Raw genomic sequence first — 15,852 nt, forward strand, 5'->3', positions numbered from 1 at the left:
GATGGAGTCGTGAAGCCAAGATTGCCGAGTAGAAATGAAATGACAGCAGAGTCGGAACGAAATTTGTTTAGTAATGGTGGCTAGTTTGTTTTGCTGTAGCATTCATTTTGATTTAACCAACACATTCTCAGTTTAAAACACACACTAATAAATAGTTGTTCTTAAAAAACTAACATAATTTTGGATGACCCTTAAGACACACTCACATTTTGCTCTAAAATCATCATCATCAATCTAGCACAAACACAATTGGCCAAAATAACTTAAGGTGTAGACTCTTGCAATAGATAATTGGAAGGAGCCCACACCGTTTATACAACAGCTATATGCGCATAAGCAGAAGACTAAGCAATGGTATTCTCTATTACTCATCGCCGATGAAGCGCTATATTCACATTTCATAGTATTCCCAATGCTTATTGAGGTCTCCTGCAATCAAGCTGGCAGCCCACCCATGAGCAGATCTCAATGGATCCTGTAAATAAAAAAAACCAGTATAATGATGAACTTGAAGTTGACCAAGCAAAAAGAGCTAAAAAAAACGAAGGGATGGAGAAATTACGTGCTGCAATCAAGCGAGGGTGTCAAGGCAAAGCCGAGATTAACTCCACAGAGACCGGGCAACTTGCTGGCCTTATCAAAGTAACTGCTGTAGGAAGACGCCACCGACTTTATGCAGTTGCACACGGCTTGCCTGTCGTCTGTAGTTTTGGCGGCGGTGTTGAGAGTTTTAATGCCATTACAGCATCCCTTCGTGGGCTGGGCGGAGCTTCCTGAAACGTAGGAAAGACAAGGAATTAAATCAGAAACCACCGTTGAGAATGATATTGCGCCATCCGCCTTGCTGCTCATTCCCACCACCACCATGCCAATTATAGCCGCCACAAAGTAAACTGATTTCCATTTGTAACTTCCCTCCATTGCCATTGCCATGCTTAAGATATTCTTAGAGCTTAAAGGAGACTTTCTTGCATGTATCAGTGGGTATCAAAGATTATATATAGAAGCTGAGAAGAATCTATTAGTGGGTTTGATCACACCAAAGAAAAGTTGTGAGATTTTTTTGGTTTTGTTTTTTAACAGAGGTGGCGTTTAAGGAATGAGATGTTATTTTTTAATTGAATGCTTGACCATTGCAGGAGTGGAGCGGCCATTTTAAACTGTGGGGAAAGCAAGATTGTCTGGAGACAGATTCTTGTCCGTTGATTGATCGCAAGTTGGAAAGGTACCCTATCATGGGGTGGTTGAATGGGATCCATATGGTTTACCTGCAATGGCATGAAGTTAGTGCTTGATTCGCGCGGTATTCAAGAAATGGAGGTCAGATTCATTTTCTAAGGTCATGATACCAATTAACTTTTATTTTATTGTTTTATTGATTTTAAATTATGTTTTTTTTGGTTCCTAAGTGTATTCCTAAATATGATCTATATATGATGGATGATTGACTATCTAGGGGAGAGGGTCCCATGCTAGAGCAAGGCTTATAGTGGGTATAGGAGTTGATTAGAATTGGTTCATAAATAGAGTTTTAATTAGTCATTACATATTCATGGAGTTCATGGGACTCTGTTTGCGTAGAAATTATGGAGTTGTAATTGTGGTATTTTTATATTCATGTCAATTTTTATTTAGTTTTATGTTATTTTAATGAAATTTCTTAATGTGAAACTTTTTTGTTAAGTAAAGTTCATTTCTTTAATAGATATTTGTTAACTTATTTTCACTTACTTTAGATATTTATTTTCCATTTCAAGATATCATCTCTATCAAGATTTAATTTGGTATCATTTGAAATCAATTTTAAGACGTTTGAGATTGAATCTAATATTTAAATTTCTAAAATTTGAATTCTAAAGTTCCTATGCTTTTCTACAAATCATTGTAAGTTAACTAGATGCATGTCTGTGCAACTTATCAATATTTTTTTTTATGTTTGTCCAACTTATTAATATATTTTTGTGTGTTTAAATATTTAATGTATAATCAATTCATATGATCAAATGAGGAGAAATCACTTAAGAAAATATCATTTTCAAAAAAGAGATATAGGACCACAATTCACATAATTTGTATGTATAGACCACCTAAATGCTTGTGTATGTTGTGCTTCAGATTTGCACAATCTACAGAGAGTCATAAGCTAATCAATGTTAGCGTAATACATTTACTGTTTCTTAGTGCCTGTCTTTTTCTCCAACAATTGTCTACCATCTTGCCAAACCGTTTCTAAACGATATCTATCATGTATATATATCTTTGTTATGAATGCATTATGATCAATTTGATTTGCTGCAGTTCATTGTCATTTGGTGTCAAAGCAGTGAAGGATCCTATGAATGGTTAAAGTGTGGAAGGTTTGTGAAGATGTAGTGTGGTGAATGCATCATCCACAGAAGCAATGGAGACTGTATTGTGAATACATCCATGTTTCACATTTGTCCAACTAGAGCAGTTTAAACATCACTGCTCTGCAGATGGTTGGCTTAAATCACATAATAAGTTTTGATTTTTAAATTAAAAGTGTTAAACATTACATTTTCTAGATTTAATAGATTTCTTAGTGTGTGTGATTTAAGGCTTGTCCTTGCAGACCATCCCCAAAATGTATGTGAAAAACTTGCTTATCAAATGTTGGCAGCGACGGAGGTAAAAGATTGGTGAATAAAAGCAAATGATGTAAAAAATCTATTGAATTTTGTTAAGACTATTGAATTTTGTTGATCTCTTGAAGTTTTAAACAAATATCTACGAATGAAAATATATGTTCATTAAGAGACAACTAGTGACCCGTGGATCAAGATTATAGTGCATCGTTGAGGAGTTCTTCTTTCATAGCAACAAAATTAGACAAGTGAATGCCAAACTTATTAGATGATGTTAGTAGTGTGGTGAGCAATCATAGCAGTTTGTGATAGCACTCGTTTTTACTTTGCCATGTTGAATGCATTCTAGGACACCAGGAACTTGCAATTTGATGAATTGATTCAACAAGGATAATTGGAATATTTTATTTTTGACATCCACAACCACATGTTCAAGATGCAATAGCATCAAAGGCAGCGTGGGATGCCCTCTCCACCATCTAGAAGGCAAATAAACCAAATCAAGATTCTCCATCTTCTGTCCAAGCTTCATACACTTAAAATGCAAGCTGGCAAGAGAGTTGAGGATTTCTTGTGTTATGTGTCTACTGTCTGAGCAAAGCTTCTCACACTTGGAGAAAAGCTGGAGGACAAATTTCTTGTCCTGGTTACTTTTAGAGCTCTTCCTACCCAATTTCAGTCATTTGTCACAACATTGAATATTACCAAATAGAAAGTGTCATTTAAAGAATTGGTGAATCTACTTCAACTAGAAGAAGCCATCCAATCTCTACAAGATGATTTTGAAAACAAAGCACTAGTCTCTTGAAAACAGTGAGGAAAGAAGTCTCATAAGTGATCATCACAAAGGTAGCCACAATAGTAGCAGAAGCCTCTAAAGGCCAATCAATGGTGTCACATTTTATATACTAACACACATGATACTGATGATTGATGGTATAATGGCCTTACACAAGGAAATTCTAGTAAGGAAGCTCTATCTGGTTGTAGTCATTCCCAATAGTCAAGAGGACATCCTTGTCGAAGATGACATAGAGGACATGTTGCAGCCCAATAGGATGAGGCATCTAATGAGGATACACCAGTTAGAACAAATTGTGTTGTCAACATGAATTTAGTTCATGTCACCCAAACCTCTCAACCCTTGAGAGATTTATGGTTGATTTACTGTAATGCTAGCTAGTAATAAAGATTTGTTTGATTCTCTGATTACTTAACTTACTAGTGTTCTGATCCAAATAGAAGATGATAAGGTGTATGTTGTAGAAGGTATTGGTATTTTCACCATCCCTCTCAAAATGAGAAGCTATTATTTGACTACGGTGCTCTATCTTCTAGGTTTGACAACCAATCTCTTGTATATCCGTCAACTTTTGAATAATAAGCTTCACGTGGAGTTTCAAGTCAAGAATGGTGTCAAATCCTATCTCATATCTTGAGACGAAATGGTCATTGCTAGATGGTTTAATAAGGGCCACCTGTTTGCCCTTGATGTTGTCTCCTCCTCTGCAATTTCTCTTTGTGTCTCTACAGTTGAGTCCATTGCTCTCTAGCATTATAGATATGGTCATCTTTCTGCCTGCTCCCTTTATCAACTTAGTTTGAAGGAGGTGGTAAAAGGCCTTATTCATCTTCCTCCTTTTCTTATGTGTCTTGAAAGTCATGTAGGAAAACAAGATCAAGATCCATTCAAGTCCAACACCTAACGTACCACTGAGCATCTTGCAATTGTACACATCAGATATCTCCCTAAGTTTCACTTAAAGGGGGGTATTGGTGTAATTAAGACATTTTACCTTGTTTAATTTCCACATAGGTCCTAATTACATGTAACTTAAGCTTACTTAGTGTTTACTGCTACAACTGATAAATTAAATATACAAAATAATAATGTACATGACAATGCATACTAGGCACAATAGTTAAATATATCTTTATTCAAACATGCAATTATTACAGAGGAGAGACCAAAGATGGTCTTCCAAGGATTACAATAGACCCGACTATACTGTACTATGTTCCTTGGTTGTACTTGACATATTTAAAGGACTCGACAGTTGCATAGAGGTACACAACCGTCAACCAACCAACACATAACTACCCGAGAGTGACAACCCACTTGATAAAAATAATTAATATATTGTCGAGTAACCAAAAATATCAAACATAAAAAATACGCATTTTATGCCAATGACATTATCCCCCCCAAAAGAAAAAGTCATCTTCTAGATGACAAGCAAACATCAAGTAATATTTGAGAAGATTAATGAAAGATAGTGACTTGAAATAGACAACCTTAGCTTGTAGTGAACTTTCCAAATCAAAAGAGGTCTGGGGGCAGTGCCTCGAGTGGGGTTGAGGGGCAACGCTCCTTACGGGGTCTCGAGGCAACACCCAGGATGCACTCCCTGTCTCGATACAAGTCAGGGTCGAGGGGTAGCATCCCCACTGCTAACACCATATTACAACCTTCAAAACCACATGAAACTCCTTAGCACATCATTTTTCTAATTTTTTATGACGCGAAAAGAAATACAGAGAAGGGTCGATAACAGAGATGTTGAAGTGTTTAAAATTTGATGTTTCGTGAATAATTTTCTTCCTCGTATTAAAAGATGTTGGACAAAATTGAATTGATGAAGTCGGCATACGAGCCCTATAAGAGCTGACTGCACAATGTCACCATGAAAGTACTGTACGTGCTTGTTGATATGAGTTCGTACTCCAAACATTTGATGGTGCCACACATAAATGAAATGTTGGTACTGTCGTATATGATGAAGATTCCATACGAATATGGAATGTTGGTACTTTTGTATGAGAATGCCATATTGGTGTTGCTGTATGGGAATGACCTCTTGGTGTCATTGTATGGGAATGACACAGTTGGTGCTATCGTATAGGATGTATACTTGAATATCGTACGATATGATCCAATAATGACTATGAGGTCCGTACACTTACTCCCCAAATATGTTGTATAGTTGGATGTATGGTTCTGAGGTATTGTACATGGTAAGGAGAATATGTCCATATAGTGGTGGTTCCGTTCCGGTGGTTTGATGTGCATATAGTGGTGATTCCCTCCTAGCAGTTTAATGTCTGTATGGTGGCAATTTCCTCTTGGCAGTTTGATGTGATGCTGTCTCGATCACTGATGTATGAAATGTCTCTTGTTCGTATGATGATTTCTGTTGGTATTTTGGAATGGTTTTGTCATTGATGTCAACACCTACTAAAACACTAGCACTTTGGAAATCCAACAACATTCACCGGCAAGCAAGTAACTATTGCACAGTTACTGGTATATGGTTCACCAGCAAGATCTAATGATCACCGATACTTGGAATGGCATGGAAGACACATTATTATGTTGAAGACATCATTTGGACATCTTGTCCTGGAGTTGTTTTCATTGGTATATTCACAGTTGCATATTTGTTGTTACCAACAAATAGGTCTATGGTTACATCGGGAGGTTTATCTTTTCTAGATCAGCATGGCACGCTATGGAGATGATTAATTATTGTTGTAAATGCATTAAGCTGACATGTTCAATCGGTTATTGCATCAGATATTATATTGTTTGTAAAATGCTTTTATTGTAATATTTTGTAGAGCCGACCTACTAAAATTGGTCTTAGGTTATGGTATAAATGTAAGATCTTATTTGTAAGATCAGATGTGTGGAATGCGAAAAAGAATTGTGTGAAGGTATATGAGATATTAAGTAGTGCAATACACGCAGACATCATTTGAAGGTGAAGTTAGGTTTTTGTGGAAGCATATCAGCATTATAGCAGTACTGAATCCAGCAGATGAAGATGCTATTTTGTGCAGTACATTCTTATTGGATTTAACCATCCAATTGTAGTTAGTGTGACTCCCATTTTGTGATTGAGCAGTGAGCTCTAGGCGCTTGGCCTATTTGCATGTGCAGACCCCATTTATGTACACTTACTATCTGTAGTAATATCATCTGATTATGGGTAAGGTTTGCCACCGTGGTTTTTCCCCTTACAGGGTTTCCACGTACAAATATTGGTGTTATGTGTTGTGGATGACTTTGTGTTTATGTTTCATACATTAATCTTTACCGGTATAGCAATTAACTGTTAAAACTGTCTACCAGCATACTTAACTAGTTTACCGGTATTAAGCATTAAGTTGTTTATGGTTTGAATTTATTTGACAACTGATTCACCCCCCCCCCCCCTCTCAGTTGTCTCTGGGACCTAACAACTGGTATCAAAGCTTAGTCCTCTTTTGTAGAAGTTTAATAACTTGAGGAGATCCAATGTCTACTAACTATTTCAGGAAGGACAATCCTAAACTTGATGGAATGAACTATGGCATATGGAAGATCAGAATGGAGACACATCTAAATTGCATTGGAAAAGACATCTAGGAAGTTACAAAGAATGGTTATACTACTGCTATACCAGGTCAGCCAAGTCTAGCTAACTTGACTAAAGATGAAGAAAATGATTGCAAAGCAAGAGAAGCACTTTTGAGCGCATTATCAAATCAACAAATCATGGGACTATCAGATAGGTCTATTGCTAAAGCTATTTGGGATCATTTGGAAACTCTAAATGAAGGAGATTCCATAGTCAAAATTGCAAAACTTGAAAGCTTCCAAGTTAGGTATGAACATCTAAAAATGGAAGAAGATGAAAGGATTTCTTCTTTTATGGAAAGAGTAAATGAAATTGTTTTGGGTATTAAATGTTGTGGAGGAACCTTAAATGAGGATGAAATTATTTCAAAAGTTTTAAGAGGATTGCCACCGGCATACAAAATGAAGGTTACTACTATAAATGAGTTGAGAACAATGCCTAATATATCAATTACTAGGGACACATTGATTGAGAAACTTTCAGCTTTTGAAATTGAAGAATTTGGTCCCGTTGCTACTATTAAGATAGATTTAGCCTTTAAAGCATCAATATCATCTGCTCCATCATTTGACAAATCTGATTGGAAAGCCTTTTATGCAAGAGAACTTGAAGCACTTGAAGCACTGTTTGCAAGGAAAATGCCTAAAGGTCCAGTTGGAAGTAAGTATGAAGGTAAAGCACCCTTTAAATGTTTTAACTACAATAAGATTGGTCATATGGCTTCGAGATGCCATGACAGACATACTAGACTAAGAGAAGAAGCTAGAAGAATATACAAGTCTAATCCTGAATATCTGAGATACAGATTTAAGAAGAATAAAGACAAATCTTGTTATATTGCTGATGAAGGTCTGATTTATGATTCTGATGAGGATCCAACAGACAATCGATGGGTTTTTTGTTGCTATAACAGAAGATCAACTGACACCTACTTCTCAACCAATAGAACAAGCCCTAGTAGCTAAAGTTGAAGTAAAGGATGAATGGATCATTGACTCAGGATTCTCACATCATATGACAGGAGACAAAGGTAAATTCTTGAACTTCCAAGAATACAATGGAGGTTTAGTAAGATTTGGAGATGACAAAGCTTGTTCAATCAAAGGTAAGGGTACAATATCTCTTGATGGTAAGAATAACATTGACAATGTTTACTATGTTGAAGGATTAAAGCATAATCTTTTAAGTGTTAGTCAATTAGTTGAGAAAGAATTTCAGTTGCAATTTAAGAATGGAAAGTGCAAAATCATGAATAGAACTGGTTTGGAAATTGCAACCAGTAATCAGACTAGAGGTAATATCTTTCATTTGAATAACAGTGAAATGACATGCTTAATTGCACATATAGATGAAAGTTGGTTATGGCATAAGAGACTCTGTCATGTAAAATTTGATTGCATGGTAAAGATCAGTACTACTAAGGCAGTTAGAGATCTACCTAAAATTGTCAAACCTCATAATACAATATGTAAGGAATGTCAATTTGGAAAACAAGTTAGAGCTAGTTTCAAAAGTATTCCAGAAAAATCAAATAATGCTCTTGATTTGATTCACACTGATTTATGTGGTCCATCTAGAACTAAAAGCTTACAAGGTGATAGATATTTCATGCTAATTATTGATGACTATTCTAGAATGTGTTGGGCTACTTTTCTCAAAGAAAAATCAGAAGCACTTGGAAAGTTCAAACTGTTCAAAGCAATGGTTGAAAATGAAACTAGTAAGAAAGTCAAATATTTAAGATCAGATCAAGGAGGAGAATTTACATCTAAGGAATTTAATACATTCTGTGAAGTGAATGGAATTAGAAGATAGCTATCAGCACCTGGGACACCACAACAGAATCGAGTTGTTGAAAGGAAAAACATAACTATGTTGGATGCAGTAAGAAGTATGTTATCAAAAGCAAATTTACCACATGTTTATTGGAGAGAAGCAGTCAGTACAACGGTCTATACATTCAACAAAGTTCACATCAAAGGTGAAACCGGTAAGACCCCTCATGAACTATGGTTTGGTAATACTCCTACTTTTAAGTATTTTAGAATTTTTGGAAATAAATGTTATATCAGAAGAGATGCGTATATTGGCAAATTTGATCCTAGAAGTGATGAAGGAATATTTCTTGGTTATTAATCTAAGAGAAAAGCATATAGATGTTTTAACAAAAGATTGCAGAAAATTGTTGAAAGTACAATGTAAAGATTGATGAACAATTCAGAGGAACTTCAAGGTATATAGACTCTGAATGGGCAACATAAATTTTGACAAATGAACCTACTCTAAATCCACCGGTATAGAATGAAGATCCAGTTACCCCGGTACCATCTGAGGATTCCACAGTAATTGAGGAACAACAACAAACTAAGACACCCCGGTATGTAAGACTGAATCATTTTGAAGATCAGATAATTGGAAACAAGTTTAAAGGAGTTATGACAAGAGGAAGATTGGCAAATGAAGAGGTATGTCTTATTTCTCAAATTGAACCATCATATGTTAATGAGACATGTGAAGATAAATTTTAGATTAAAGCTATGGAAGAAGAATTAGAACAGATTGAGAAAAACAACACTTGGACATTAGTTCCTTGGCCTAAAGATAAAAATGTAATTGGAACCAAATGGGTATTTAGAAACAAACTTAATGAAGAGTGGTAAGGTTGTCAGAAATAAAGAAAGACTAGTGTGTAAGGGATATTCTCAGAAAGAAGGAGTTGATTACAATGAAACCTTTGTACTGGTAGCTAGAATTGAGGCAGTCAGATTATTCTTGGCTTTTGTAGCACACAAGAACTACAAACTTTATCAAATGGATATTAAATGTGCATTTTTGAATGGAGATCTTGAAGAGGAAGTATACATTGAACAACCTGATGGATTTTCTTTGACAGATGACAATGATATGGTATGCAGGTTAAGAAAAGCTCTGTATGGACTAAAACAAGCCCCAAGAGCTTGGTATGCAAGATTGGATAAGTATCTTTTAAAGATTGGTTTTACTAAAGGAAATGCGGACAACAATTTATATTGCAAAATAACTAATGATGACATCTTGATTATAGAAGTATTCGTTGATGATATAATCTTTGGAGGAGAAGATGGTTTATGTAAAGAATTTTCTATTAAAATGCAGCAAGAATTTGAAATGTCTATGATTGGAGAAATAAAATTCTTTTTAGGATTGTAGATTTTAGAGACTGATAAAGGTATATTCTTGAGTCAATCCAAATACTTAAAAGAGTTACTAAAGAAATTTGGGATGGAGAGCTCTAAACCGGTAAGCACACCTATGACAACAAATGACAAATTATCACAAAGGGATGAATCTACACCTGTTAATCCAACTAGATACAAATCTATGATAGGAGGTTTACTGTATTTGACACAAACCAAACCTGATATTATGAATGTAATATGTATTGTTTCAAGATTTCAAAGTAATCCTAGAGAAAATCATGAATCAACAGTAAAAAGGATTTTTCGGTACTTATAAGGCACTATAAATCTTGGATTATGGTATCCTAGAGATGAAAACTTTGATTTATGTGCATACACAGATGCAAATTGGGCAGGAGATGTGGATGATAGGAAAAGCACCACCGGTGGAGCATTCTTTCTTGGAAACTGACTAGTTTATTGGTTGAGTAAGAAACAAAGTTGTACATCTTGATCAACAGCAGAATCAGAATATGTTGCAACAACAACTAACTGTACACACGTACTATGGCTTACGAAAATGTTGAAAGACATAAAGGTAAAATGCAAAGAACCTATTACTATCTATTGTGATAACACTACAGCAATTGATATATCGAAGAATCTAGTATTACATTCTAAAACCAAACATGTATCTATCAAACTGAATTTTCTAAGGGAAAAAAATTGAAGCAAAGGAGATAAAGCTGGTTTATGTGAATACTAAAGAGCAGCTTCTAGAAATTTTTACAAAACCTTTGCCTAAGAAGACTTTTGAATATCTCAGAGATCAGCTTGGAGTCATACCACCACCAGTAGAGACTTAGACAGTTGATGATTGTCATCAACTGGCAAAATTAACAGAGAAATCTTTTATTCCGGTTTTTCATGAGGAAGCTACTTCTTAGGGGGAGTAGTTGGTATATTGAATTGATTGGTATTTTGTATATGAACTTGGTTTTATTATAACTTTGGCATTTGATGTCAAAGGGGGAGAGATATATATGGAAAAACACATGTTCTTTTGAGGAGAGATTGGTATGAAAAACTTCGGAAAACACATGTTGCTCCCAGAGGGAGAGATTGTTACTTAGGAGAGATTATTACTTTCTGGTTATGATCTTTTTGGAGATTGTTAGCATTTCTGTTTTGGCACTTTGATGGCTTTTCCATCTTGTGTTTCCATGAATGCCAAAGGGGGAGATTGTTGGTATTTTGGAATGGTTTTGTCATTGATGTCAACACCTACTAAAACACTAGCACTTTGGAGATCCAGCAACATTCACCAGCAAGCAAGTAACTATTGCACAATTACTCGTACATGGTTCACTGGCAAGATATAATGATCACTGGCACTTGGAATAGTATGGAAGACACATGATTATGTCGAAGACATCATTTGGACATCTTGTCCTGGAGTTTTGTTCATTGGTATATTCATAGTTGTATATTTGTTGTTACCGGCAAATAGATCTAGTGTTACACTAACAGGTTTATCTTTTCCAGATAAGCATGGCACGCTATGGAGATGATTAATTATTGTTGTAAATGCATTAAGCCGACATACTCAATCGGTTATTACATCGGATATTATATTGTTTGTAAAATGATTTTATTGTAATATCTTATAGAGCCTACCTACTAAAATTGGTCTTAGGTTATGGTATAAATGTAAGATCTTATTTGTAAGATCAGATGTGTGGAATGCGAAAAAGAATTGTGTGAAGGTATATGCGAGATTAAGCAGTGCAATACACACAAACATCATTTGAAGGTGAAGTTAGGTTTTTGTGGAAGCATATCAGCATTACACCGGTACTAAATCCAACATATGAAGATGCTATTTTGTGCAGTACATTCTTATTGGATTTAACCATCCAATTGTAGTCAGTGTGACTCCCATTTTGTGATTGAGCAGTGAGCTCTAGGCGATTTGCCTTTTTGCATGTGCAGACCCCATTTATGTACACTTACTATCTGCAGTAGTATCATCTGATTATGGGTAAGGTTTCCCACCGTGGTTTTTCCCCTTACAAGGTTTCCACATAAAAATATTGGTGTTATGTGTTGTGGATGACTTGTTCATGTTTCATGCATTAAACTTTACTGGTATAGCAATTAACTGTTAAAACTGTCTACCGGCATACTTAACTGGTTTACCGGTATTAAGCATTAAGTTGGTTAAGTTGTTTATGGTTTGAATTTATTTGACAACTGATTCACCCCCCCCCCCCCCACCTCTCAGATGTCTCCGGGACCTAACAATGTCTTGGTCTTTACTTGACTTTGTGTCTCCTTCCATAAAGATTCCTTCATATGGGTTGAGCCTTATTCCTTGAACGTCTAGCCCCTAACTCTACCAATGTACAGTTTGTCTATGTGGCTTTTCTAAATTTGGCCTCTATGTAGATTCGTGGTATGGAACCCTTCAGACCCATAATCTTTACTCCTCGTTCGAATAGTATTTTGTACGATGTACAGACCCTTGGAGATAAATGGTGTGTTTCCAAATTTTATATGGATTTGTTGTATGGATTATTTGCTTCCCAGGTTCCTTCATTGTTCCTACAACTTCTCTTCTCCTTCTTATACGATCTAACCCCATACAATTTCTTTGAGCCTATTCCTATACATAATGCTCAGAATTGGCCTATGTACGGACTTTGCACTTCCTCAATTTTTCCAATTTGCACCATATTATAGTCAGAATCTTCCATCTGTAGTGAAATAATACATTCAAAGAACTCGTCTCATCATTAGAGAAATATTCTAGTTCAAGCACCCCTTCATTATTAAGTTCCATTATTTTCTATCCTCCGTCCATACTAGATTCTCTATCTTCGGACTTTGATTCAGAGGATGCCAACTCCTCACTCACCACCTAGTTTCTCAAGTTGATGATGTGCTTCCTTCCTTTACTCTCAACCGAGAGTGTGTTCCACTTCTAATTGTAATTTTCCAAAATAAATTAAGGTGTAGATTCTTGCAATAGATAATTGGAAGGAGCCCACACCGTTTATACAATAGCTATATGCGCATAAGTAGAAGACTAAGCAATGGTATTCTTTATTACCCATCACCGATGAAGCGCTATATTCACATTTCATAGTATCCCCAATGCTTATTGAGGTCTCCTAAAACTATAGATACTAAACTTTACTGCATTACAAAGCTGGTCTCCTACAACTTAATAGTAAACTTTACCGCAATTCAAACCTGGCAGCCTACCCATAAGCAGATCTCAATGGATCCTGTAAAAAAAAAAAACCAGTTTGCCATGATGAACTTGAAGTTGGCCAAGCAAAAGGAGCTAAAAAAAAGAAGGGATGGAAAAATTACGTGCTGCAATCAAGCAAGGGTGTCAAGGCAAAGCCAAGATTAACTCCACAGACATCGGGCAACTTGCTGGCCATATCAAAGTAATTGTTGTAGGAAGATGCCGCCGACTTTATGCAGTTGCACATGGCTTGCCTGTCGTCTATAGTTTTGGCGACAGTGTTGTGAGTTTTAATGCCATTACAACATCCCTTCGTGGGCTGGGCAGAGCTTCCTAAAATGTAGGAAAGACAAAGAATCAAATCAGACACCACCGTTGAGCATGATATTGCGCCATCCGCCTTGCTGCTCATTCCCACCACCACCATGCCAATTATAGCTACCACAAAGTAAACTAATTTCCATTTGTAACTTCCCTCCTTTGCCATTGCCATGCTTAAGATATTCTTAGAGCTTAGAGGATATTTTCTTGCATGTATCAGTGGGTATCTAAGATTATATATAGAAGCTGAGAAGAATCTATTAGTGGGTTTGATCACACCAAAGAAAAGTTGTGAGATTTTTTTGGTTTTGTTTTTTCACAGAGGTGGTGTTTAAGGAATGAAATGTTTGTTTTTTATTGATTGCTTGACCATTGCAGGAGTGGAGCGGCCATTTTAAAGTGTGGGGAAAGCAAGATTGTCTAGATAGAGATTCTTGTCTGTTGATTGATCGCAAGTTGGAAAGGTGCCCTATCATGGGATCCACATGGCTTACATGGAATGGCCAGAAGTTAGTGCTTGATTCATGGGGTATTCAAGATATGGAGGTTAGATTTATTTTCTATGGTCATGATACCAATTAACATTTATTTTATTGTTTTATTGATTTTAATTATGCTTTTTTTGGTTGAAATCTATATAATGCTTTCTTTTAAGTATATTTCTAAATATGATCTATATATGACGGTTGATTGAATGTCCAGGGGAGAGGGTCCCATATTAGAGCGGGGTCTTATAGTGGGTATAGGAGTTCATTAGAATTGGTTCATCAATGGAGTTTTAATTAATCATTACATATCTATGGAGTTGACGAGACTGTGTTTGCGTTGAAATTATGGAGTGGTAATTGTGATATTTTTATATTTTTATTTAGTTTTGTGTTGTTTTAATGAAGTAAAGTTCATTTCTTTAATAGATATTTGTGAGCGTATTTTCACTTACTTTAGATATTTATTTTCCATTTCAAGATATCATCTCTATTAAGATTTAATTTGATATTATTTGAAATCAATTTTAAAGTGTTTGAGATTGAATCTAATATTTAAATTTTTAAAATTTGAATTCTAAAGTTCCTATGCTTTTTTACTAATCATTGTAAGTTAACTAGATGCATGTTTGTGCAACTTATCAATATTTTCTTGTATGTTTAAATATTTAATGTACTATGTAGCTCATCAATATGTTTTTGTATGTTTAAATATTTAATGTATAATCATTTGATCAAATGAGAAGAAATCACTTGAGAAAATATCATTTTCAAAGAGATAAAGGACCACAATTTGCATAATCTATATGTATAGACCACCTAAATGCTTGTGTATCTTGTCCTTCAGATTTGCACAATCTACAGAGAGTCATCAGCTAATCAATGTTAGCATAATACATTTTACTGTTTCTTAATCTGTTTCTTAGAGCCTGTCTTTTCCTCCAACCGTTTTGCCAAACTGTTTCTCAATGATATCTATCATGTGTATATATATCTTTCTTATGAATGCATTATGATCAAGTTGATTTGATCCACTTCGTTGTCATTTGGTATTAAAGCAACAAAGGATCCTATGAATGGTTAAAGTGTGGAAGATCTATGAAGATGGAGTGTGGTGAATGCATCGTCCATAGAAGCGATGGAGACTGTAGTGTGAATACACCCATGTTTCACATTTGTCCAACTGGAGCAATTTAAACATCCTTGTTCTGATTTATGGTTGGCTTAAATCACACACATTAAGCTTTGATTTCTAGATTTAAAAGTGTTAAAAACTCATGGTTGACTGATATTTTCTAGGCTTAATATTTTGCTTAGTGTGTGTGATTTAAGGCTGCCCCCTACAGATGGTTGGCTTAAATCAGACACACTAATCTCCAACTTCTAGACTTAAAAGTGTTAAACACTCAAGGTCAACTAACATTTTCTAGGCTTCATATGTTGCTTAGGGTGTGTGATTTAAGGTTGGCCCTTGCAGATGGTTCCATCCGAAGAATGTAGGTGAGAAACTTGCTTATCAAGTGTTGGCAGTGACATAGGTAAAATATTGGTGAATAAAAGCAAATGATAAGAAAAATAGATATTGAATTTTTTTAAGACTTTGATTTTTTTTTGATCTCTTGAAGT

The 15,852-nt window shown here is 35.5% G+C and overlaps 2 protein-coding genes across 2 annotated transcripts; both read right to left on the reverse strand.

The window, feature by feature from the left end:
- Positions 1–259: 259 nt before the first annotated feature.
- On the reverse strand, positions 260–950 carry LOC131029134 (non-specific lipid-transfer protein-like). Its single transcript, XM_057959532.2, has 2 exons — positions 563–950; positions 260–475 (listed from the first exon to the last, which is right to left on the reverse strand). The coding sequence occupies exons 1-2, from the start codon at positions 931–933 to the stop codon at positions 466–468; spliced, it is 381 nt and encodes a 126-aa protein (XP_057815515.2). The 5' UTR covers positions 934–950; the 3' UTR covers positions 260–465.
- Positions 951–13,538: 12,588 nt separating this feature from the next.
- LOC131029139 (non-specific lipid-transfer protein 1-like) lies at positions 13,539–13,913 on the reverse strand. The gene has a single exon (XM_057959535.2). It carries the CDS (start codon positions 13,911–13,913, stop codon positions 13,539–13,541), a length of 375 nt encoding a protein of 124 aa, XP_057815518.2.
- Positions 13,914–15,852: the final 1,939 nt, after the last annotated feature.

This window comes from Cryptomeria japonica, chromosome 10 (genome assembly GCF_030272615.1).
Source record: "Cryptomeria japonica chromosome 10, Sugi_1.0, whole genome shotgun sequence".
NCBI lineage: Eukaryota > Viridiplantae > Streptophyta > Pinopsida > Cupressales > Cupressaceae > Cryptomeria > Cryptomeria japonica.

What these genes read in the sequence shown, in the direction of transcription:
- LOC131029134 (XM_057959532.2), bottom strand. Translation starts at nt 933, where the DNA reads ATGGCAATGGCAATGGAGGGAAGTTACAAATGGAAATCAGTTTACTTT.
- LOC131029139 (XM_057959535.2), bottom strand. Translation starts at nt 13,913, where the DNA reads ATGGCAATGGCAAAGGAGGGAAGTTACAAATGGAAATTAGTTTACTTT.